Genomic DNA, 23,293 nt, shown 5'->3' on the forward strand with positions numbered 1-23,293 from the left:
GGAAATCAACCTGGGCGCTGTTTGCCTTTTAGTCCCACAAATATAAATGCAGTTTCTGAAAAAGGCAAATGTGCAAGATGAAGTAAGACTTGAACAATCACAAATGTGAATACGTGTTGCTGTGTTTTATTGACACGGGCCAGATAGAGGTTCACATGTAACCACATGAAAGCCTGCTGGATGTTTTTTAGAAGGCACTGATGGCTTTCAATGTTTTAATTTGTTCTGTTTAATTTGTTGAGTATAAAAAAAAAAAAAAAAAGAAGGGCTGCTGGAAACGAGGGTTTTCTTCCCTTTGAGTAAGGGAGAGAAAATTTCTGTACTTTCTGAAGCGGCTGATGCTGCCATGTGCGTGCTAACAGCTTAAAAGAGGAAAAAGAAGACCAGTGTTGTTTCCTATCAGATTACGTGATTTATTAGATTACATGACTTGAAAAATCCCCCTGCTGTGCTATCAAGTGAGAAGAAAACTCCTGCCCCAGGGGTAGTTATGTTTCACTTCCTCAGCCCCTCTCTGCACAAGTTGTTTACTGCAGAGGCAGCTGCTGGCGGCACAAGGCAGGATGTTTCCTAGACCCTGAGTGGGGTGGCAGCCACCAGCACTCACATTTAATTTCTGGGGTATTTTTGCTCAGTGTCAAAAGGAGCAACTTGGCATCTGCCAGACTTAGCCTGAGGTAAAACTCTTGGTACAGGCAAGTTGTGAGACAAACTGTGAGATAAAGGCTATTGTCGGAAGTGAGATTTTTTCCCTCTGTGAGCTAAGATGCAGACTTATTTCTGATTTTAGACTAACAGCATATGGCCATGGTAAAAGTTACCACTCCCTCCTGCATGTCTTTCCTCAGAAATTCTAGGGCCACGGAGTGGGGAAGGACTGTTCATGTGCCAAAGGAGGGCTGACAGCATTATTTCATTTGTCTGTGGGTTCTGTTTCACTGCTGATGCCCGCTGAATTATGGCAGTACTGCCACCACCAAGATGAGCAGAGTTGAATCAAGCTGCTGATTTGGCTGAAAAATAACCTTGAAAGAAAAAAAACCAAAGTTTTCAACTACTTCCTTTGACGTGTTGTGGTCATCTCCTCTGACATGGGGGAGGTGCTGGGAGTGGGTCACCAGGATGCGGAGTGGAGTGGAAGTGCATCTTTTGGCAGCGACTTCCTCTGACATCTGTTAAAGCCCACTGAAAACTATTCCAAGAACCAAGTTTTTTGTCCACTTGCATTGAAATGGACCCTGAAGAATATGGTCTCTGTGTAGCCAGGCAGTTTTAAATATCCTAGCAGCAATTAGAGCAACTAACGGGATCATATAATATTTAGATGTGATAATCTGACTTGAACGTTTTCTATTTCTTATGCCGTGGCGCTTATAACTGGAGCCAATGAGAGGAACTTTAAAATCACATTTGTTTTAAGAGTTAGAGATTTAACATTATGTAAATTTTATACACTCACACATGCACATTTTTATAAGCGTTGAATATTCAAGACTAAAATGGAACAGAGCTTTTATAGTGAGACAAAGCTACCTTTGTGATCAACTTGACTTAATTACTCACAAGTCCTTTTCATCAGCATTCATGCAAATTAACAGTTTTTAGCTCCTGAAATTGCTAAAGGAATGTTTAGGAAATGGTTGGAGTTTATGCAGTCTTTTTCTGCTACCAAGCCATCATCATACCAGAGTTAATGTGTCTGTTTTGTCTTTGAAAGAGAAATATAATTCCCATAAGGGCTGCAGTGCAAACTCAGATGTTTCATTCTGAAGGAAAGTTGTGTTTATAAATCTGCCGCTTTAGCAATCCTACTGTATATACAACCCCTCTCCTTGGAGTGAAGCCTGAGGGAAAATGCCAGATAGTTGGGACTTGCAGCATTTACTGCAGATGTGCCTTAAAGCAGTGCCTCATGCTCCAGGTTTTTCATGACTGACATTGCCCATGAACTGATTCGAGAATTTCCTGAAAAGGAAATTTGTACCTACCTCTCTGCTCAATAACCCAGCAGGACACCATTTGCTCTCACTGCTGGGTTAGTTTGCTGGTGGTTAGCTGAACTGCAATAGGTGAAAATCCAATTACCATGGAAGGTAAGAGGCTGGGATTTGGAGGAACAAGGTGTACTGGCAATTGCGACTTCTCTGGTGCAGCTGAATGATTTTTCAGATAAGCTCCCTTCATTTTCCTACTGTCTGGCCCTCGTGTTGGTGGAGAAAAAGTTTTAAATATAAAATCAGCAAGTGTTGATAAATTGATGCATTATCTGCCCGACTCTGCAACAGCCTGAAACAAAACCTCTGGAAGGGATGAATTGTGTCTTGTCACTCTGTGTGGGCTTGTTAATGTTGAAACTCATGGGGGGCAAAATGGAAATGCATTTATGTATATTAACTCCAAACTGTCTCCCGCCAAGGCAGAGAGACTTGATCCCTTCCCAGGCACTGTAACCTCTCCCAGAACCCATAGGCTGCAAATGCAGAAAGTCAGATGCCCAGAGCTGATGCCTGATGTCCACTCCCCGCACTGGCAGAGCTGGTAGGTGAGGAATGGCGAGTGGACTGTGTTTCCTCATCTAATCCAATGAGATCTTTGAAGTCTCAAAACCAGAGGCAAGATGTTACATAATTTCCAGCCTGCTGCAGTGGAGAGCTGCTGGAGGTGGCAAGTCCTGACTCAGAATTAGACCCAGCTTTCTGTTTGTGCGAAGCTGCAGAAGCTGCAGCGTGTGAGAGCACACATTGCTGAGGTGTCAAGCAAAGTCCGGGCAGCAAGATGATAATAAATAGCTGAAAAGCAAGAGGTGTCAGCAATGAGGCGAGCCTGGGTCCAAACCAAAACTGATTTTATCTTCTGCCTTTAGAGCAGTCAGTAGTGGTGCTGGCAAACCTTTCTGTGGTCAGAGTCCCTCTCGCTGTAGGCTCCCCAGCTGTGCAGGGTGGCTGCAGTGACAGGGGGAAGCCTGCTCTCTTCCCTGTCTTGTGGCACCATAAAGCTTTTTTTTTTTAAGTCCCCACTGCATGTTTTCCTGGAACTCCAGCCTGGAGAGATGACTCCAGCATCTCTCATGATGTTTGCTCGCTCCTGTGAAAGGCTGCTTTGTAAAGCCCAGCTAACAGCTGAAAAGGCCATGTGGCTGCTTAGCCAAAGAGAAGAATACAGGGGGTGTGATGCATCCTTCCTTGATGCCAGGTTTCTGTGTCTACCTGTTTCTCAGCAAGGCAAGGAAATAATTGTGTAGGCTTTTGCAGTGATGGTTACCCCTGGATACAGGCAGCACCAGCTTTTCTCTGGCCAAGTGCTGTCTTGTGCCTGCTGCCAGGGGCTGCAGCAGCTCGGCTGCTGCACAAGGAAATGAATTCACACTTGTGTGATTTGCAGAGCTCAGCTGTGTGTCTGCAATACTCTTTTGGGTCAAGCTGGTCTTTATTATTGTATTTGTCTCCTCATTGGCTGGGAACCTCTGTTCCTGCAGGTCTGCTAATGATTTCTGCTTCATCTGGCACTTTCTGGAGCAGCTTTCATGGAGCAGCTCCCGAGACTCCGTAGCAAATGCCCAAGTTTGTTATCATGGATGGAATGCCCCAGCAGCTCAGCACTGTTATCGAGCAGAGGACCTAGTCCTGGGGGGCAGCAGGGGGCATCTCCTTTCAGGCCCTGCTCTCATGGACTCTGTGAATCCTTCCAAAGGGAGCCAGGTTGCTCCTGCTCAAAGCATGGTCAGGGTGCCGTGGGTTGGCTGAGCAGGATCCCCCTGGAGGAGGGACAATCAGGGTGAAGTCAGGGGCCCTGGCTGTGGGATTTTCCCAGAGCTGCTGCCTGCCTCGTTGCGGTCTAGATCGTAGCAGTGCTGCCTACTTGGTCTGCCTGGTCTGCTCTCCTTCTTACCCTCCTTGCCTCACTTTCATCTCTTCAAGTGGGCTTTCTCTTTTATCTGTTGTGAACAAAACCAGCTCTAGGAAAAGTCATTTTAGGATGTGATTTCATATTTATCTTGCAGTTTCTCCTCTATGTGGGATCGAAGTGATCTCTCTGCTTCTGTCAGTATTTCCCCTCTTGTTAAAGAAAAAAGGATGGGGGTGGGAGGGTGCTCTTGATATGAGATGCTGCAGGTCACACAAATTTGTAGTTTGTGAAACACTGCCAAGAATTAGGTCGGTGTTTGTGTGCAGCTGCCAATAACTTTGTAGAAAATACTTGCCAAGTAAGGTTGGGTGATGCTTTTTTTCTCAAATTAACATCAGATTATCCACGAAGCAGTGGTTATGTAGTTTTAGAGCCTGTAAAAGTGTGGTTTAGCACTAGAGCACAAAGCCTCAGCTGCCTATAAATCAGGGTGCATTTAAGAAATGCTGTAGCGTTCTGTAGAAAAATATTTTTTCCACCCAGCAGAATGAGGTCAATTAATTTGAGTATGTTCTGGATCAGTTTACTTCTGTTTCAAGCGTGTGTTGTTTGACGAATTAATGTTAATTTGTTAATTTGAAGGTGGCTTTTAAAAGGCATACTAGCCATGCTTGGCTTGGAGACATTAAGGTTAAGCAGAATTTATCCATAATTAAATGGATGTTTGTGTAAACTTTTTTGCCCTCAAAGGTAATGACTTATTTGTTATTAGCAGGGTAATTCATTTGTACTTTGCTGTGCTGCAGACATGGCATTCAGGCAAGATGTGAAATTGCCTGTGATGGCTTGAGCCTCCTTGATGTTTTCTGTGGAGTTGCAGCCAAAGCTACTCAGCTGTGTTCCACCAGCCTTTTGCTTGCATATAGCACTCACAGCAGAGCAAGCTGTGCTGGTGGCATGGCTGTCACCCCAAAATCCTTCCTGTTGGCTCTCTCTGAGGCTGGCACCACACCCATGCTGCTGACTGAGTGCTTCTGACAGGCAGCATCTGATTTGCCTCTGGCACAGTCCGATGGGTACCATTTTGCCCAGGGTGTACTGGGGGTGTGCACAGGAAGGGCCCCCACTGGGAATGCCCAGCTTCTGCAGTGGGAGGGAGGGAGGGAGGGAGAAGGTGCTGGGCACTGCAGGCACTGCTGATTTGGGTGAGGAGCCCCAGCTGTTGTGCCTGGGACAGCTTTCACCTTCTGGGAGGATGGTGGGACTGGTATTACTCCATGGGCACACATGGAGAAATTTGCCTCAATTTCTCTATCAGGGAAGGGAAAGAAGTGCCAGAAAAAAGGAAGGAATTATCAGGAAAGTGTGTGGGTTTTATAAGGTGGTGGCTGACTGCCTTAAAATTTTTTTTTTATTCCCAATGGTTTGAGTATGACTTACTTTAAAGAGTAGCAAACACAGACATGTTGTGAGAGGCTCTTTACTGAGGAACAAATTAAAAGTGATTATTTTCCCTTTGAATCCCATCTTTAAAAACTTAGGACATTAAAAAATTTACTTAAGAGCTTTCTTTTAGCTGCCCTTCTTACTGGTGTATCTGAGTCAGCTATCTTGGTTTTCTGCTCTGAGAAAAGGGGTCAGCCTGTGAGATTTCACAAGGTCACGTCTATCTGCTGCCCAACATCTCTCTCCAGATTTCTCAACTGCAGGTACATGTTTTGAAGTTGGGACTTTGTTTCTCTGTACAGCAGAGTAGCAAAGAGTAAAGGCAGGTTTGCACCTCCCACAATGAGCATATAGCATGCCGTGGTATCCCAACACAGGGTGAGGAAAACACCCTGGGGAACCAGGAAAAGCTCATTTGGGGAGGGAAGGGAATCCCTGCTCCCACAAGCTCCCATCCCTGTTCAGCTGTAACTGCAGTGATGGAAGGTGGCAGCTGAACTTTTTCAAATAAATGTACCTTTCAAGCTTGCTTGGTATAAGCCTTTATTGGGTCTTGCTTTAAATAGAAGATTTATTTTTCCTCTTAGCTCTGTGCTTCTGGCAAGCAGGGATGCAGCAGCAAAATGAGACTTGCAATCTAGACAAGGTCTGAAACAGACCTCCACTGCAGCTGCATGGAGTGGCTTGTATTGATTTGTCAGCAGAGCCTGTAGGGTTTGTTAATGACAATTTGCCTGTCCGGCTTGCTCTGAGGGATTATTGTTTGGATTGAATCTATTCCTAAGCCTGTGACTTCTTGCAGACAAGATGGACAAGTAACATTTCCAGATATTTTTAGGATGGGGGGAAGGGAAATGAAGTATGCTTGATTTTTCTTAGTTTTTTTTTTAAGTCTCTTCCATAGGAAAAGGAAAAATCTCATAGGAGAGGTGAAAAGTGTGCAGTAACTACAGTAACTATATAGCCCTAATCTCTTTTTTAAGGAAACCTTTAGAGTGATATTATGCAATCTCTTTAGCACATGGAATTGCTATAATACATTCAGAGGGGCATTATAAATTTGTTACCACGGAGTAATGATTAATATATCTATTTTGCAATAGATACAGCTGTCCATTAGCATGTACAAATGTGTTCTTTGGTTGCTGGCATAGCTGCAAAAGAAAACAAAATCCCTGGAAGTAAAAAATATCAATAATATTAACTTTTAGATATCAATAATATTAACTTTTAGGCAACGTATCTGGAAAATTGTATCCAGAGTGGGAAACATACGTAAAATGAAATCGAATGTTCTATGGCAGGTAGAGAAGGAATTCATATTTCTTGAGAGAAACACAAGAAAATAAGCATCACATCCTCACATGTGTATATATGTATACACACACACCTTTATATTACAAAGTAGTTTAAAATAGTACAGTATTAAAGATCAGCTGTAAATTTCCCCTGCAGTATAGGAGAAGTAATTACCTGGAGCTACAGGTTGAAAAATAAAGAAATTAAGTACTTTTTTAATGAACTGAAAGCATTTGGAAGGATTAACGTGCCATATCACTCCAACATTATCTATTGTTCAAGCAGAAAAATATTTATAGCATAAGTGGGTTTCACTTTATGGTTTTCTTCATTACAGATTTCTTTCTCCCTCCTTTTTCACACTGTTGGTTTTCCTGGGAAGTTTTTTTGTTCTTGTCCAGAGCATGATATGTGTAGTAATTTATTTCTGTTGAAGAAATCTAAAACTTGAATGGACAGCCTGGAAACTTAATATTTCCCTCCAAAGCCCATGTTTCTGCTGGAGGATCTTCATAAAACAGTCACCTTCCACTCATTGCTAACATTTGGAAATGTTGTTGTTGTTTTTTTTTTTTTTTATTGTGCGACCATATTTATCTAGCTTGCTAATTCCTGTTGTCATTGCCCAAGTGAAAAATATCTCCCAGCCTGAGAATGTCACAGAGCTATTTTTTATACCCAGCTTTGTGATAGCTTCTTGTTGAAGGGTGGATGCAGAGGTGGATGTTGCTCTCTTGGCTTGGGGTGCTTCCACAGATGCCTGTCTGTGTCAGGGCTGTGCCAGGCTGGTGTGTGGTTCCAGAGGCAGGCTTACAATGCAGAGCAGGAGCACCTGGGCAGGGTGCACTACGGCAGCTCATCAGGAGGCTGTGGTGGTGTCCAGGCAATGAGGTCACAGCAGTGTCCACTGGGACTGGACAGAGATGTGCCTTGCTCCTTGGCTGATGGAAGGTTCAAAAGTGCAGCCTTGACCTGGTTCCCATTAAAACCAGAAACTGAACAGTGGGGGAGTCATCTCTGACTGTTGTGGGCTACCCCGATACTGAATCCTTTCAGAGAGGCAAAAGGCCTACATTCTCTATCAGTGTGATCTCTGTACCTTTTTTAGGATGCAGTAATAGTGTGTTATGTGGTGATTGCAGTGCCTTGCTCTGGCATTCTCAAAGCTTTTCAGAATAACTGATTCACCTGGTGCTGTTGGGAGAGCAAAAAGATCGGTGTTGTTTTTGCACCATTCTTACATTTGGGGAAATGGGAACAAAAAGTTAATCAGGTATTTGGATGTCCTGGACTGCAAACAGGCATATTGATATCTTGATGTGTCTGATCCATGAGAATTAAGTTTATCTAGAAAGACCAGGTCCTGCCAGTTCTTCTGCAGCTTGACACTGCACACCGAGATGATCCAGCTTCTCAAACAAAAAGAATGGCCTCATGGAAAGACAATAGGTAGGAATAGAGAAGTAGATGTTAGTGAGCTGAGCCTGGCCTACTGTGCAGTTAGACAAGCAATGAGCAAGTGCAAAAAGAAATGAGTGGGACATTTCCATAGCATTTGACTCTTTGATCACCTCCATCATGTAATTGAATTATAGCATATGTGGGTGCACCATTATGATAAGAAACATTTTATTTTCTTGATTCCCTCCCTGTGACCCATCCCATTTCTGGGAGATGTTTCAACTGCTGTGTCTGTTGCATTCTCATGTCTAGCTGAACAAGAAGGGGTTAAGGAATGTCTAGCACTCACACTGAGACCAGTGCTGGAAGAAGGTACTGCAACATGACTAATCTTAAGATTAATGCATGCAAAGTGGATAGTATCTGACAAAAACGCATTCTTCCATGTTCATTATGAATAAATAAAAGGCAAATGCATGTCTCTCTCTTCTCTTGGCAGAACCAGCTCCTTGCGAAAGGCTTGCTGTTTATGGAGGAGAAGGTCAAGCTGTGTGAAGGTAAGTATAGTAGGAAACCTGTTTTGGAAGGGAGTTGTGCTTTGATGTTTGGTCAGATGAGATGATTTGCATGTCTGGAAAGTGTACAGCCCTGTCTGGTGCTGTCCTGGGGTGTCACACAGCCCCTGGGGAGCCCTTGTGAGGCTGAAGAGAGGGTGGGCTGTTTGAATAGCCCCAGAGCCACCATGCTCCCATCAGCCGTAACTGCACCACAAAAGCAGCAACGTGGGTCTCGTGTGGCAGCTGAACCTGGGCTCATGGCAGTTCTGGTCTGGACATGGATCCTGTTGCAAAAGTGCTTGGAGCTGCCTTCTGCCTTTCACTTCTCAGTGTGATTTGCAGCTTGATGTAAGCATAATTTTGGTTTCTCTGTCATGCCTTTGAGAGCTGAAGTATCATGCTTTGTGTAAATTTAAAGAAAAGGACAGTTCTTCGCGTGAGAATGAAATCCTTCAGGAAAGAAGTTGATCACACATGGAGTTGTGTTCAATCTGCTGCTGCAGAGCCTGTGGGCCAAGGCAAGTGTGGTGCGGCCACTCAGTGCTGGGCGTGTGGGGAGCTGCTCACATGTAGTAACTGTTTGCTCAAGCAAAGCCAGCACGTCTTTATTCAAAACCAAGCTGCTGTTTGGTTTGACCCAGTTTTCTAGCCTGCAGGGAAGATCTCTTGCTAATCACCAGTGTGTTGTATGTGGGTCATTAAATGCCAATAGATGCTTATAATCCCACGTCATTGCTGGGCCTGGATTCCTCTGCACCAGTCTTCACCAAGTGACTTTACCCAGCTGGCAGGCTGTAGGATTTGGACCCCAAAGGAGTTAAGGGGTTGCTAGCCTTCTGCTTGGGGTGTGCTTCTTCAGCATTGGCCCTGTGAGGGAGGAAAAAAGGCAGCCTCATGCATTTTCCATATGTGGGTACCTGCCTTGCCCCTGCCATTCTTCAGAATGAATGCTGCACAGCTTTCCAGAGCCTTTGTTTCTGTATTCATATAAAACTATTCCAGGGTCTGCTTTAGCATGATGAAAATTGAGTTTGAGTCTGTAATAAGCTGAGAGCTGCCCAGGAGTATTTTGCCGATGCTCAGTTTGGGTCAGATGAAGTTTCCCAGGCAGACAGCAAACCACCTTCTATGCCTCATTTTTCTGTCCCTAGCTTGAAGTGACACTGGAGCCACTTTGCTGTGCAGGCTGGCATCACTGCAGGAGATGACTCATGGGCACCTTTCTTTTATAATGTGTGGGCTTGTTGCCAGTCTTGTGGTCACAGCAGTGAGGATTTCTTGTACATGCTTCTTGGTTAGTTCTGTCTTCCTGGAAAACTTACACTGCCCCTGCACCCAGACAGAGTGGCTGCAGGGCATGGCAGTGTTTCATCTGTGTCTATTTTTCAATCACACCCTCTTTAATGTTATTTTTCTGTATACAGTCTGTCAGAATCTCTTTCAATGCCTGCAGGATTTATGATTTCTTGAAGAAACAAACTATTCCTGCTTCCCCTTCAGAAGGAGAAGTGATCTCTGACATTTCATTGTGTCTCCAGACAGCAAAGCATTGTAGTCCTGGGTAGGAGGCAGAGGAGGGAAAAATTTAAACATTCAATTAATCTGTTTCCTGTTGTCTTTTTCGCTTGCACTTGGCTGTTGTGGTAATGGGTAGCTGTTGTGGGGGTTTTGGGTAGTTTCTTGTCTGCCTGCAGTTCCAGTTTTAAAACCATAGTCATACCTGACACAGTGAAGCATCTCTTTGAAATTTTCTGTGGTTGCTAGTGGGCTGGCTCTCTGCTCAGAGGGAGATGTCTGCAGGATCTAGTCCTGCTGGCTCTCTGCTCTCTGGCTGTGTCCTAAGCAGCACAACTCATGGGCAAGCAGAGTGAAAGACTGTGTGGAAGTCTGCAGATGAGGAAAGCACTTCAGTACAGAGTGATAAGGCTCGTTTGAGCTGCAATTTTACGTGTATTCCAGTTCCTCACGTATGGCCTTTAGTGACCTTGAGGATGAGCCTTCAAACCTGTCTTGAGTGACCATCTTCCATTACTGCTCCTTGAGTCTAAACTGCTTCTGAGCTCCAGCTGGAGCTCTGTGGGACGTATCCTGGAAAATTCTTTTGTCAGAAACTTGTGGTTTTAACCCTGATTCTATTTGCACCTGAGATTTTCAGGGATCACTCTAAAACTTGAAATAAACGTGGCAAACCTTAAGCTAAAAAACTTAGAGGCTTTGGGCCCAGATGCTGAGTGCCCAGCTCTGTAAGTCAAACCTATGAGCATAATTTGATCAGGATTGTATTCCTGTTATGGGAATGCCAAGATTCATAGCTTAGTCTGCCTTGGTTTAAAATACCCAGTTACATTTGGGGATGTTTGCTTGAATTAGAGTCATATAAGGGTTGGCCACATGTGGATTTTGTTTGGGAACCTTCACAAGTCCTCATTTGTCATTAGTGCCTTTGTTGGGATTCCTGACAGGTACCTGACTGCTGCTTGGTACTTGGAGGGGGCTCAGCTCTTCTAAATGCTCTCCCTGACTCAGTTGCAGGATGATGTTGGATGATCAGCTGATGTTGGCTGTGACCTGCTGGTTCTCAGATGCAGCTGGTTTTATGTGTGATCTCTCCCGTGCTAGTTGAGCATGTTAACTGTGAGCTCTGCAATTGCACAATCCCTGTGCTGTGGAGTTAAAAAAACCTCTGGTTCAAGAGGGGCTTCACTCTTTTGTTGGAATTGGTCTCATGTTTTGCACAGAATGAACAATGGTCACAGCCTTGTGTCTCTGTCAGTTAAGGGGAAGCTTAGCTGGGTGATGTCCAGTTTTGGGCAGAAACTGCAGAAATGAAGTCTCTTGCCTGGGGAATTAGAGAGTACTTGGAAAATCCAACTTGCTTTTAGTGTCCCTGTCACTAAAGCTCTTGCTCCAATCTCTGTTTTCGTAGGTGAGGATCGCATTGATGTCCTGTCTGAAATCTGGGATCACTATTTTACAGAGACTCTTCCTACACTCCAGGCAATATTCTACCCAGTCCAGGTAATCCTAATTACAGTTCAGTCAGGTGAAGCAGTGTAACTGCAATGCCTACTAATGGCAAGTGGTAACTTCTCTGCCAGCAGCACTGTTTTGCCAGTGGCTAAAGACACATCATAAACCTTTAAACTAAATCTTGGAGGAAGTAGAGTTTATCCACGTATTAACTGTAAGAAGGACTGCTAAAATCTACTGGACAAGCACAGTGTTTTGGGCTGAATTTATTCCCAATTGTCTGTTCTCTGTGCTTAGCTAAACTTGCACACTGAAACTGTTGGACTGTGCCTTGTCTAGACTGAAGCTCTGGGCTATTTGTATTTATCATTCCTTCTTTTTTAAATAGCTGTGACTGTTGGTGCAGATGACAACACTGACAGCTTGTCTGAGAGGCATAAATCTGAAGACTAGATCAGGAGAAAATGTGTTTAACTCACCCTAATGACTTCTGAAGGACTTATATTCCATTTGTGCCTCTGGGAAATCCTCAGTTGGGTTTTTGAAGTTTTAATAAGGGGACCTGTAAGTCCATGGATAGAGGAAGAATGAACAATTTATGCAAAACCTTTTTATGCTGAGTATTTTGAAGACTGAGTATCCCATCAAAAGTGTTGACCTGTATCCTTTTTTAATGTAGTTTTACTCAGAGTTTCTATATGAGCAGTCTAATTACCTCCCCAGCCTATTTTAACTTTTCTGCCATCAGAGAAAAAGAAAAATGTACCTCATGTGGAGAATGATGTTCTTGGAAATGGTAGCCTCCTCCCCTTGACTTTTGCCTCTTCTGGAAGACATTATTTCCAGAGCCTTTTAAAATTATTTTTCCCTTGTATTGTTTGAAAGGCAGCGGGTAAAGCTCAAAGATTGCCCTTTTCCTCTAATCCTATTAAAGCTGGCATTTCCTAAAAGAGAAAGGACTTCTGCAGAGACAGACACTAACCTTTCTACTGTGTTTATTTTTGTTCTTTGCTTGCTGCAGATGCTTGAAGGTAGGTGTTTGACAGGTAAAACTGTGCAGCTATTATACCCTCCCTTTCTCTCCTTTTGTAGCTAACTCTCAGTGAGGGAGTGACCTATTTAAGCAGGGGTTCATCTGCACTGTAGGTACCTGTATACTGTGGAAACAGTTGAGCAGACTGTGTCATACCCACTGATGCTAATAATTCTGGCACTTAACAGAAAAATCTACTGCCCTGCTATTAAATGTCTGAGATGGGAAATGGGACAGAAGTTACAACATTGTGGGTAAAGCTTTTGGAAGTAACTTAGTGGTAAAAGGATGACTATGGGATGTTGAGATTCTTTGAAAGCATAATTGTTTTGCTGTATTTGTCTTGTTGCAATATCTGAGTCACTCAAAATATATCAGCAAAGCTGTAAAGTTTGGGAAGTATTGCCACTTTCTGGATGAGGAACTGAAAGGTAAACAGGCAGGATATTTAAAGCTTTGTAGGCACCTAAGTACTACACTAATGTATGGATTAAGCTGCCTAAATACATCCAAGAATGTAACTCAGAGTGAGCTGCTCTAGGCTACCACAGAGAGAGTTGCTGGTGCAGCAAGAAATAGAAATTGCTCTTATGCCAGGCCAGTGTCCTAATAACAAGACTGGGCTTTTCCTAGAAATAGGGAACTGTATGTAACCACTTTTGTGGTGTGTCACAACATGTGAGGAGGGCTCATCCAGCGAGTGCCTTCCATCACGCTGCTGTTCTTTGTACACTGCTCTGGTAGATGGGAAACTCAATTTGTTCTTGATTTCCTATCCTTTCCTGCAAATACCTGCAGGATTATTTAGTTGTGCTCTTCTGCGATCCCAGCAATTACCCATTCAGAATGAAACGGAGTCAGCCACATGTGTGAGTGTATGTTACCAAAGGTAGTAACTCACACCAACCTCATATCTCAGCTAAGTTTAACCCCAAGGCTCGTAGCTCTTGCAGAAATATGACCTTTAAGCAGCTAAGTTGGTTAAATTGCTGTACAGAGGGAAACTATGTAAACAGGTCACTCGCTGGCTTTCGTATAGTTGCAGCTGTTGATGTGACTATTGGTGTGGAAAAAAGAATAGCAAATCTTGTTTTGCTTGGCACAGAAACATATTTGCATTTTGAAATGGGGTATGAAGTTAATGGGACTAAACTGCATAATATAAATAAAAAGTTTGCAGCTGCTGAGATATAGTTTCAAGATAGGTACTGGTCTTTCCTGCACATTTTTTCCCTATGCAGTGGTGGTTTAAAACAGCAAACTGCTTTTTTTTATGGCCAAGCTTCCCTCCATACTATTGGTTTTCATTCATATTTACATATTGATAATGCTGTTAATTATGACCTGCAACCTGTTATGAATTAATGATTACCTGCTGTTAATTTCTTCTAGCTAAATATTTACTATGTTATGAGTGCTAAATATTTGCTATGTTATGGTATGTGTGTTATGGAGATCATAAAATGATTCCCAAGCAGACCATGGGGCAGAGATTAACATACTTAGAAGAACAAAGCAAACTTTCAGGCTGGAAAGTGCTGGGCAGGGCTGCAAGGGAAATTTCTGTTACTGAGTTGCAGTGGGACAAGAGAAAGTCATGCAGGTATTAAACATAGCAGAGGTGAAGGTGGTAACACTAGAATGCCAAATGGAGTTAGACTGTGTTTAAAAATGCTGAGAAATATTATATCGTCTGTTAAGCCTGCTCACTTGTGTTGTTGATGTAAAATAGGAATGCCTTGCAGAGGATATTAAAGCTGTTGCTTTTTAAAATTATGTTTGGTTCAAGCAGTCTTGCTAGCTTTGCTCCAGCCTAAATCCTAAAATCTGTAATGGACTAACTTGCAGATTTTTGTCATGTCAGCAAGCGCAGATGTTGAGCAAAAAGAGGCTACAGTATAGGTCAGAGGTAGGTTTAGTTAAGAAATATTCTGAAAAAACTTCATTCCCTACCAAACCTTCTCTGCTTTTTCATCTCCAAGTGCCAGAAGCACAAGCTACATCCAGCCTGGCCTTTTTTGTGAACAAATTGGATGGCAAGTGGGTTTTATGACTACATACATAGTCATTTGGTGAGCTACAGGCCCACTTCTGGCTTCACTCCAAACCTAGTGGTGCCACAGATGAGGCGATGCCCACTTCAGAATTTGTGAGGCTGAGAGGGAAGAAATTTAAGATCATCATGAATCCTCAACATGAATGACTGGGGGGTGTTCTGCCACAGCAGCAATGGGCAGAATAAACCCTCCTGTCTGTGTGCCCATGTGCTGCTATGATGCTCACACATCCCTTTACCTACACTTGGATTTTGCCTTTGTTTTCTTAGGGTCAGGAGTTGACTATCCGTCAGATTGCTCTTCTTGGCTTCAGAGACTTGGTCTTGCTCAAAGTAAAGTTGGAAGAAATCCTTCCCCTGGTCCAGACGAAGGTTCCAGCTTCCATTGTCCAGATGCTGTTAATTCTGCAGGTGGGGAACCTCTGCTCTTCTTCGTCTGACTCACTTTGGTATCTTGACCTCCTTGACATCATACAAACACTGGAGAGAGTAGAGGGTGTGATGAAGGGAGTGTGATATGTGCTTATTTGGGAGTGTTGAATTTTAAAATGAGGGCTGAATTTGGATGCCCTGGGCTTTCCTGGGAACAGGTAAAGATGTTGCCTTGAAAGAGCCGGGTTTTTGTATTTTTTTTTGGTACCTCTCCTCCCCATCTAGGAACAGTGTCAGGACTCTTTTTTTCACACAAATTTTCATCTTCTAGCTTGTCTGAATGCTTCTTTGTTCCCTAATTTTCCTGATTTCTCAGCTTTGCTAGGACAGGGCAAGTATCCATCACAGCAGATAATGAAATTTGAATGGACTGGGGCTCTGGCTGCTTGACACCAGCACCGTGGCTGGCTGGGATGCTGAGTAGTGCCCATTTGAGGAGAAATATGTTTTGGCAGCAGGAAAAATGAGAAGCCATCTTTCAAAGGCCTCTCCCAAGAGATCTAGAGCATCTGTGGTAACTATCCTCTTTATCCAGGTCTCAACAGAATACTTTCCAAGCGTGCCAAATACAGCTGGTTTTGGTTTTTTTCTCATATTGCCCAGCCTGACAGTCCTGAAAAATGCCATCTTATATGTAAGAGTTGATAGACTCATAGAATGGTTTGGGTTGGAGGGGATCCTAAAGATCATCTAGTTCCAACCTCCCTGCCATGGACAAGGACACCTTCCACTAGATGAGGCTGTTCAGGGCTCCATCCAGCCTTCCTCTGAACCATGTGCAGGATCTTTCATTTGACCTTGTTGGTTATCAGGAGGTTTACACAGGCCCATATCTCGAGCCTTTCAAAGTCCCTCTGGGTGGCATCCCTTCCCTCCAACATACCACACAGCCTAGTGGCTTTTATTTCTTCTCCAACATTATGGGTGTCTGAGAATTAAACTTTATGAAGCACAACCAATTGCCAAGTGGCTAAGCTGGTAGTTCTGCACGAACTCTCTCTGTTCTGATGTTCAGGTGACCCGGACTGGAACAGTAGGTGATACTAAAGTGCTGCCTCAATTTCCCTGAATGTTTTTATTATAAGAATCTTGAGAGCAAAGAGAATCTCAAAGCAACACATTTGAGAAAAAAAAAGCTTATTGAGGGTTTGCAGGAAGTTAAGTCTGAACGGTTTCTGAAATTGCTGTTAAATTGGTTGGTGTTATCTACCATCTTCACAGCTGTAAGCTGAACCACAGAGGGTGCTTTGCCTGCAGTCCTGCCTAGGGAAAGAGCAGTGCTTTGCCCAAGGCATGTTAAGGCTTTTCTACAAAGAGGTGTTTTCTGGTAGAACCACCCTGGCACAATTACACTGCTGCAGTACACTGTGCACATCCTCAGTGTGAGCCCATCTCGTACCTTCCTGTCATTGCTCAGAAAAAAGAACTGTCTGCTCAATGGCCACAGGGCGTGGCTGTAACTTGAACAAGGAGAGGGACCTGAAAGGCACCCAAACCTCCATCACCTCCAAAAGCTTTAGAGCTGGGATATGACACAGTTGGGATATTCCAGTACAGAGAGAATTGACAGACCCCAGGCTTTATTCCAAAATCTTTTAAGAGTTACGTTGACTTTTTGTGTTTGATTTTCAGAGTGTCCATGAGCCTACTGGCCCCACTGAGGGCTATCTACAGCTGGAAGAACTGGTCAAGCAGGTGGTATCACCATTCTTAGGTTTGTGTGAGGATCACAGCTCCTCTGGTAGCACCTGCTTGCTTGGTAAGACATGCACATTGTACTGAAGTCATTATTGGGATACACAGGTTGGGTAATGGGAGGCATTTGTGCTGGAAAAGGAAACAGTGCACGACTCCACAAGAGACAGAAAACAAAGGCTAAAATACCCTTGAGAAGGCCCTGATTAATGTTTCTGGATACAAGTTTTTGTGACAGGCTTTTTCTTGTTCTTGAGCTAGTGAACTATTAGTGCCCCATCACTCTCTCTGGACATGGACTGGATTTTAAAACACCTTTGTCCATGCTTGGTGTACTGCTTTCACCACAGTGAGAGACTGTACCTGGTCCTTTGCTGCCTGCTTCAGCTGCTGCATCAATCAGCTTTTGCAAACAGCAGAACTGTTGCATATTAATTCTGAGGGATGACAGGGATTTTGCATGAAGTCTTCCTTCCATCTGAGGATTCTGTTTTTAAATAAAAACCCCAAATTAAAATTCTGTGTTTAAAGTATGGGTAAACATGTCTAGGTGAGAGAATGGGCACCTCACTTAAGGAAGAGCATGATTATTCTGGGAAACTTCTTCACATGATGCAGGAGCTCTGCTTACACATGTGGACACCCAGAAGAAATTGGCTAACTAATGGGCATAGTGTTACTGATTTGGTGGTCAAGAAGATTTAAATAGAACAAGTGAAGAAAGCTCCAGTCTCCCTCTGTTTTTACTACCTTTAGCCTTTGCTTCGATGCAAAGTTGTAGCAAGCTGGAGACCCACAAGCTGCCTTGTACTGCACTTAGCAGCATATGGGCAAAGATGGTCTTGTGGTAGAAGAACTTATTGGAACTCAGACAATCTGTGCCTGTAATAAACCTATGGCATTGCTTTAGGGAAACTGTGGCTCAGGATTTTTGTTCTTGTGGCTGCTGGGCAATCAGATCTCTTCTGTGCAAGTGAACATGGCTGTACAGTTCAGCGTGGATTTGCAGATCTGATCCTAGGGCTCAATCTAGACCAAAATACCCTATAAAAGTTGAACTTTGACAAATTTGATTGCTTTGCTGTTTATGGACAAGTGCATGCTGCTGGGATAGTTTGAAAGGTAGCTGCCTGACCTGTGCTGAAGTTTGTAGCCATCCTGGATTTCTGCCAGCTGAACAAGGCATTTGTGCCATTAAAAAAAAAAAAAAAAAAAAAAAAAAAAAAAAAAAAAAAAAAAAAAAAAGTAAAGTTTATAAGCTTATATACATTAAAATAATTGAACTTACTTTGATTTTAGCTGTCATTTATTTGTGTATATTTCCAAGGTGGCCTTTTACCCTTGCTCCACCCTTTCCTGATCATGAGGAAAGAAGGAATTTCTGTTTGCAGTATAAGACAGGGACTGCAAAACTGCACTTTTCTACAAATAATCTTGGTATTTTCACAGTGCTGCTATGGAGGTGGCTTCTCTTCCTTAACTTTCACTTGTAATGAGACTTTTTTCTCTTTTCTCTCCCTCTTTCAGTCACCATTTTGCTTTCTCAGAACCAGTTTCTTCTCTCCCTGGGCAGCCTGTAATGATGGTGGTGAAGCCCAGTAGATTCCCCATAGTAGCTTTTGGGAGGGTGCTGTTGGGCTTTGGGTGTGCTTGCATTCTACACAGCTGCTCTGGAGGCCAGACTGCCCTCTGCACTGGAGCCTTCAGGGTAAAAATGAGTGTTGGGAAATGGGACTGAAGGTGTCTGCTCCCAGCTGTGAGTATACATAAGGCTTCAGCCTGCAAGGCTGCTGTATCTTAGGCTGTTTTAAAGCAGAGAGGTGTGAAAGGGACAGGACCCCTCACAGAGGGAAACTGAAGATGGCAGCATTCCCACCTGCTCTGTTAGAACTTTTTGCTTTGCCTGTGTAAATTAGCCATAACCTGCATGGTAAGGCTGGAGTATGCCAAAGGGATCCAGCTGGCTAAGAAACAGAGTTTATATTGGGGATAAGAGAGAAGATAAAACAGCCACACATCACTGCTGATTTGAGGTTGCTTGCAAAAAAGTCCCAGAAAAGCTCTTCCCAGTTAATATTCCTGGTCATAAGGCACCAAAATAAAAATAAAATTTCTAGTTAAGCTATGTATGGCAACTCCCTTAAGAGACTTTCTTTTGTGGCCAAGAAAGTAAAGGGGGAAAAGTAAAGCAATAAATGCATGTTCAGAGTTTAGCCTGATTTCACCTAATTTTTTTCTCAAGAGTCATATCCTAATGCCCTTTAACACTACAGCTTGCTGTGGCTGGAGCTGCAGATGAAACCTAAAGAGTGTATTTGCTGTAACCAGCCTCAGAAATTATTTTTGCATACTCTTATGTGTGAATGAACCATTTTGAATTGATGTATTACTGGCAGTAACAGGGTGAAGTTGCTCAGCTGTTCTTCCCTGCAACAAATAGTTTGTTTTCTGCTTTTCTTCCTGGTACAAGCTTCCAAAACTCTTGTAACCTTCAGTGAAGAGTGCTCTGCTTTGCATTTTGTTACTCTTATCTTCTGCAGTCTTTTATATGGTTTAAAGGCTTCTGACTTTATGAAGTGAGACCCTGCCCTTCAGTGGTTTGTGAGAAACAAGGAGACACATAGGGAATGGCTCCATCAGCTGCTGCAGGGGTAGACCACAGGAGGTGTCAAAAATCACATGGAACATTGCAGGGGGGTGGAACCCAGCAGGTGAACAGTAACAGCGTGTGACTCAACCTGCTGGGGTCGGATTACAGTGAGCCAAGGCAGAACTCTATCCCCTGCCTTCCTTCAAGCTTTCAGTGTCAGAATGGACATGTGCTTCATGGTATTGTGCTGGGGACTGTGCCTTGGGTCTGTGCTTTAAACCTGGAAATTTTCCTCCTTAACATTTTGCTGAGCAGCTCATACAGCCCCCACCCACCCATTCTGTGTCACTGCCTTTCCTCCTCAGCACAAATACTGCCTTTCCCTCGTGCCCCTTTTCCCCAGGCTGTTTTGGACTGTTCCTGTGCACTCTTAGGTGTTTTCTGTGCCCAGCCTCCAAGCCAGATGTGTTGCAAAGTGGGTGAAATGTCCTTTTTCTGGCATGATCTTTAAAAAATATGGTGGGATAATGCCGACAGAATGGTCTGTTCCTAGGCAGATGTAGAGACAGTGCAATGTAGGCATCAGGAATTTCACATTGACAACAGCTAATGAGGGAAATTCCTGAGAGAAATTTTTCAGAGACAGGGATGGCAATTCAAATCCACACTGAATGGTTTTGGTTTTTTTTTTTTGGAGACTTGTGCCACTTTAGTGTCACTTATTTTACTGAACCTGCTTGTGTGAGTACCTACTTGGTCCTCACCCCTTGATAAAAGAGAAGACTCTCAGGACACTAAAGATAGTCCCTTGGCTGCACTGGTGATATTTTGGCTCACTTCTCTCACAGGCAGCAGCCCCTGCAGCAAGATAGGAGGTCTCTCCTCTCTGGGGCAGAGACAGATCTCCTTTCCCAACACCCAGCAGCATGAACTAGTGAGCTCCTGACTGTTTTCCAGTGGTAATGAAGTGGGGCACTCTGTAGCTGCACACTGAATTCTCTGTGTTCCCCGAAGCCAGCCCAGCAGTGTGGGCAATGCTTTGTGTGCTGTTGACCATTCCTGCTTCCTCTTTCCCTTCCAGAGAGACGGTACTCCAGATCCTGCCCGAAGGCGCTGACCCCGCTGACGGAGCAGGAGGGCGAGGCTTACCTGGAGAAATGCGGGAGCATCCGTCGGCACACGGTGGCCAACGCTCACTCGGACATCCAGCTCCTGGCCATGGCCTCCATGATGCACACGGGAATGGTGGTGGAGGAACCGGACACTGCAGACAAATGCCTGCTGCTGCAGCCCAGCTGCTTCGGCCACAGGCAGTGCTCCAGCGAGCCCAGCATCGCCGACGGCCCCGAGGGAGCTGTGGCTGCAGCCAGTAGGCAGGACCCTGCCGAGCTGAACTGCACCTCTGTCAGCTAGGAGGAGGCTGGCTGAGGAGTGGAGAACTGCACGCACTAAGCTGGACAAAGTGGTCTGTCATCCCTGCTGGGAAAAAAAGAGAAAAATGGGAATTTTGCTCATGTCATTGAAATGGGCTTGAGGGTTTGTGTGGCTGAGAATGTACCTAGATAGGTTCTTTTACCAGTCTGGGATCATTGTTGGTACCAGGCTGCTCCCAAATGACCACTGAGGGCTGCAACTTTTTGCTGTTGAACAGCACAGTCTACCTTCTGTAAGCTTTCTCCCTCTACTAGTATAAACTTTTTGGTGTCAGGTTTCCTTCTTTTTCTTTGGTATGATACAAATGGAGTTCTTTCTGCTTTTCTCCATCTTTCCCAATTGTGCTGCTTCTTTGTTCTTTGTCCCTGCAGTGGAGGCCTCTCTGCTCAGTGTTCTCTTTGCTTCTAGTGCTTCATGATGAATGGTGAGCACTTCATTTCTATTTTAAAGCTGAACTCAGGGATGAAGCCGTTTGCATCCTGCAGAAAGATCTGCTGAGGTAGCTTGTGAGAGGAGAAGATCCTTCATTTTGTTTCCCATGGGCATGGGTGAAAAGTCCAAATCAGAATTGATCAGACTTACTTTTCCCCCAGGCCCAAAGAGAACTGAGTATATGTGGAGTCTGAGCTGGGTACTTCATATGTACTTTATTTGGTTCCAGTCACATCTTGGGAGTTCTGTTATAAATTGGGTGCAGAGGATGGCTGGGGTGTGTAAATTGGGTGCAAAATATACTGAGCGTCCTGGCATTTGGCATCCATTTGGTCTCAAAATTGCAGTGGTGATAGGGCTATGATGAAAGAGAAAATCAAATGGGTAGAAGATGTAAAGGTGCTTCTCAGCACTGGGCCATCATGACTCCAGATCAGGAGGTGATGATCAGTATTTCATCCTGGGCCTACCCTGGTACTTTTAGCACTTGTGGATTTCATGAGACCGAGGATAGTCAGCGAGGTTTGGAAAGGAGTCCTGGCTCAGTGTATTTATGAAGTGCTCCTGACCTCCAGTGGTATCTGATTCAGTGCAGTATTGCTTTAAAGATAAAGTGAAGGCTCTTTGCAGTCTTTGGTTTTGTTTTTATTGTGAAGATTAGAAGTGGGTCCAGTTTGCAGGTGTCTGTGTGAGGCACTGCAGCCTGCAGTGTCCGCTTTGTAGCATCACTTGGTACTCCAGTGCTGCTTCTGTGGGGACAGAGCCAATCTGTTTGAGCTGTCCCTGGGATACTCTGCTGTTGTCTTGCTAAGCTGATTTGCAAGTGTTATTATAGGCTTAGAGGTGAACTGCAGTGCTGCCTTAAATGTCAAATCCCATTATGAGTATGGACACAACACGACTACCACTTGAATCTACTCCAAGTGGTACTTGGTAAATAAGTGTGTCTTGACAAGAAAACAGAAGGTTAGGATGTGCCTTTGGGATGTTTTTTTGTATGCTGTGACATTAAGTGCAGGATTTTCCCTGCTTCTGTTAGGCATTAAACATCTTCTGCTCCACTGGCTGCACTGGAGCACAGCTCTGACCTGCCAGGATTTGGCATTAGTAGCACATGCAGTAAAAGGACAGCTGGTTATTATATGGCAACAAAGCATCAGAAGTACCAGCTACGAGCACAAGCCATGCTGCCTTGATAAATGAGGGTGTTGCTTTGTCTGCTGTGCTTTGCAATGTTGAGACAGATACTTGGAAGAGTCTCCTTTTCCCTTCTGTCACCAGAGCTCTTGGCCTTTGGGGAAAGGCTGAGGGTTTGGATCAACAGCTGTGCTTTCCATGTCAGGAGAAGGGGTTCAGTGGTGCTGGCTGCATCCTCCCCTTCAGAGCACCCACAGTCCAGCAGAGGCCAGGAAGATGTGCCTTTAAGCAGCATTCCCTTCAGGTTGATTATAGGATAAATTGCTCTCCTGTTCATAAATTGGACTCACCAGGTCAACTTACTGCCATCTGCCCCAGGGCAGCCGTGGATTGTAGTGGAGCTTCGGAATCTCTGCAGTGGCAGCCACGCCATGCTGCTCTCACCTTGGTACAGTCCCTCCACCGTGGGGCAGATGATGATGTCCTGCTCACAGTTAATTTCTTCAGGCCTTGCTGTGACTTAGTCTTCTCTTAGTCACACTGAGGTGTGTGGGAAAGTGGTCACCCTGCAGCATTTCAGTTCACTCTTATGAATGCTTTTCTTCCTTCTGTTTCTCCTGTAACCCATTTGCCTTCTGTAAATACCCAAACCATTTCGATTAGAGAGCAGCACCCTCTTTTGTGGCGAAAACTAGAACAATGTATTTATTTCCTGACATATTCTTGGATCATCTCTAGGGCTAATAGGAATTAGTCCTGGTTTTAACTTGAATTCCTTTTGTTTTACACATATGTATGATTTTAATTATTTTGGTTTTGTATCTGTTACTTTGCAAAAATTTGCACCAAGCCCTCTGAATCATGCACTTGCCCCATTGTTTTGTTTTTACGGAGAATTAAAGCTGGTGGCTTTACTTTGTGAACTGAAGTAAACACAGCCTGTTCTGTAAACCACTCCGAGTGTA

At 44.1% G+C, this 23,293-nt stretch overlaps 1 protein-coding gene across 5 annotated transcripts in view; it reads left to right on the top strand.

Moving 5' to 3' along the window:
• Window positions 1–23,282, top strand: part of PRR5L (proline rich 5 like) — a 50,189-nt gene extending 26,907 nt beyond the window's left edge. For all 5 annotated transcript variants that reach the window (XM_038138767.1, XM_038138764.1, XM_038138763.1 and 2 more), the window contains exons 5-9: window positions 8,492–8,549; window positions 11,476–11,567; window positions 14,879–15,019; window positions 16,673–16,799; window positions 20,407–23,282. In XM_038138767.1, coding sequence (XP_037994695.1) covers window positions 8,492–8,549; window positions 11,476–11,567; window positions 14,879–15,019; window positions 16,673–16,799; window positions 20,407–20,738 — 750 coding nt within the window. In that variant the 3' untranslated portion in view covers window positions 20,739–23,282. The remainder of the gene's footprint in view (window positions 1–8,491; window positions 8,550–11,475; window positions 11,568–14,878; window positions 15,020–16,672; window positions 16,800–20,406) is intronic.
• Window positions 23,283–23,293: the final 11 nt, after the last annotated feature.

The sequence above is a fragment of the Motacilla alba genome, chromosome 5 (genome assembly GCF_015832195.1).
Source record: "Motacilla alba alba isolate MOTALB_02 chromosome 5, Motacilla_alba_V1.0_pri, whole genome shotgun sequence".
NCBI classification, from domain to species: Eukaryota; Metazoa; Chordata; class Aves; order Passeriformes; family Motacillidae; genus Motacilla; species Motacilla alba.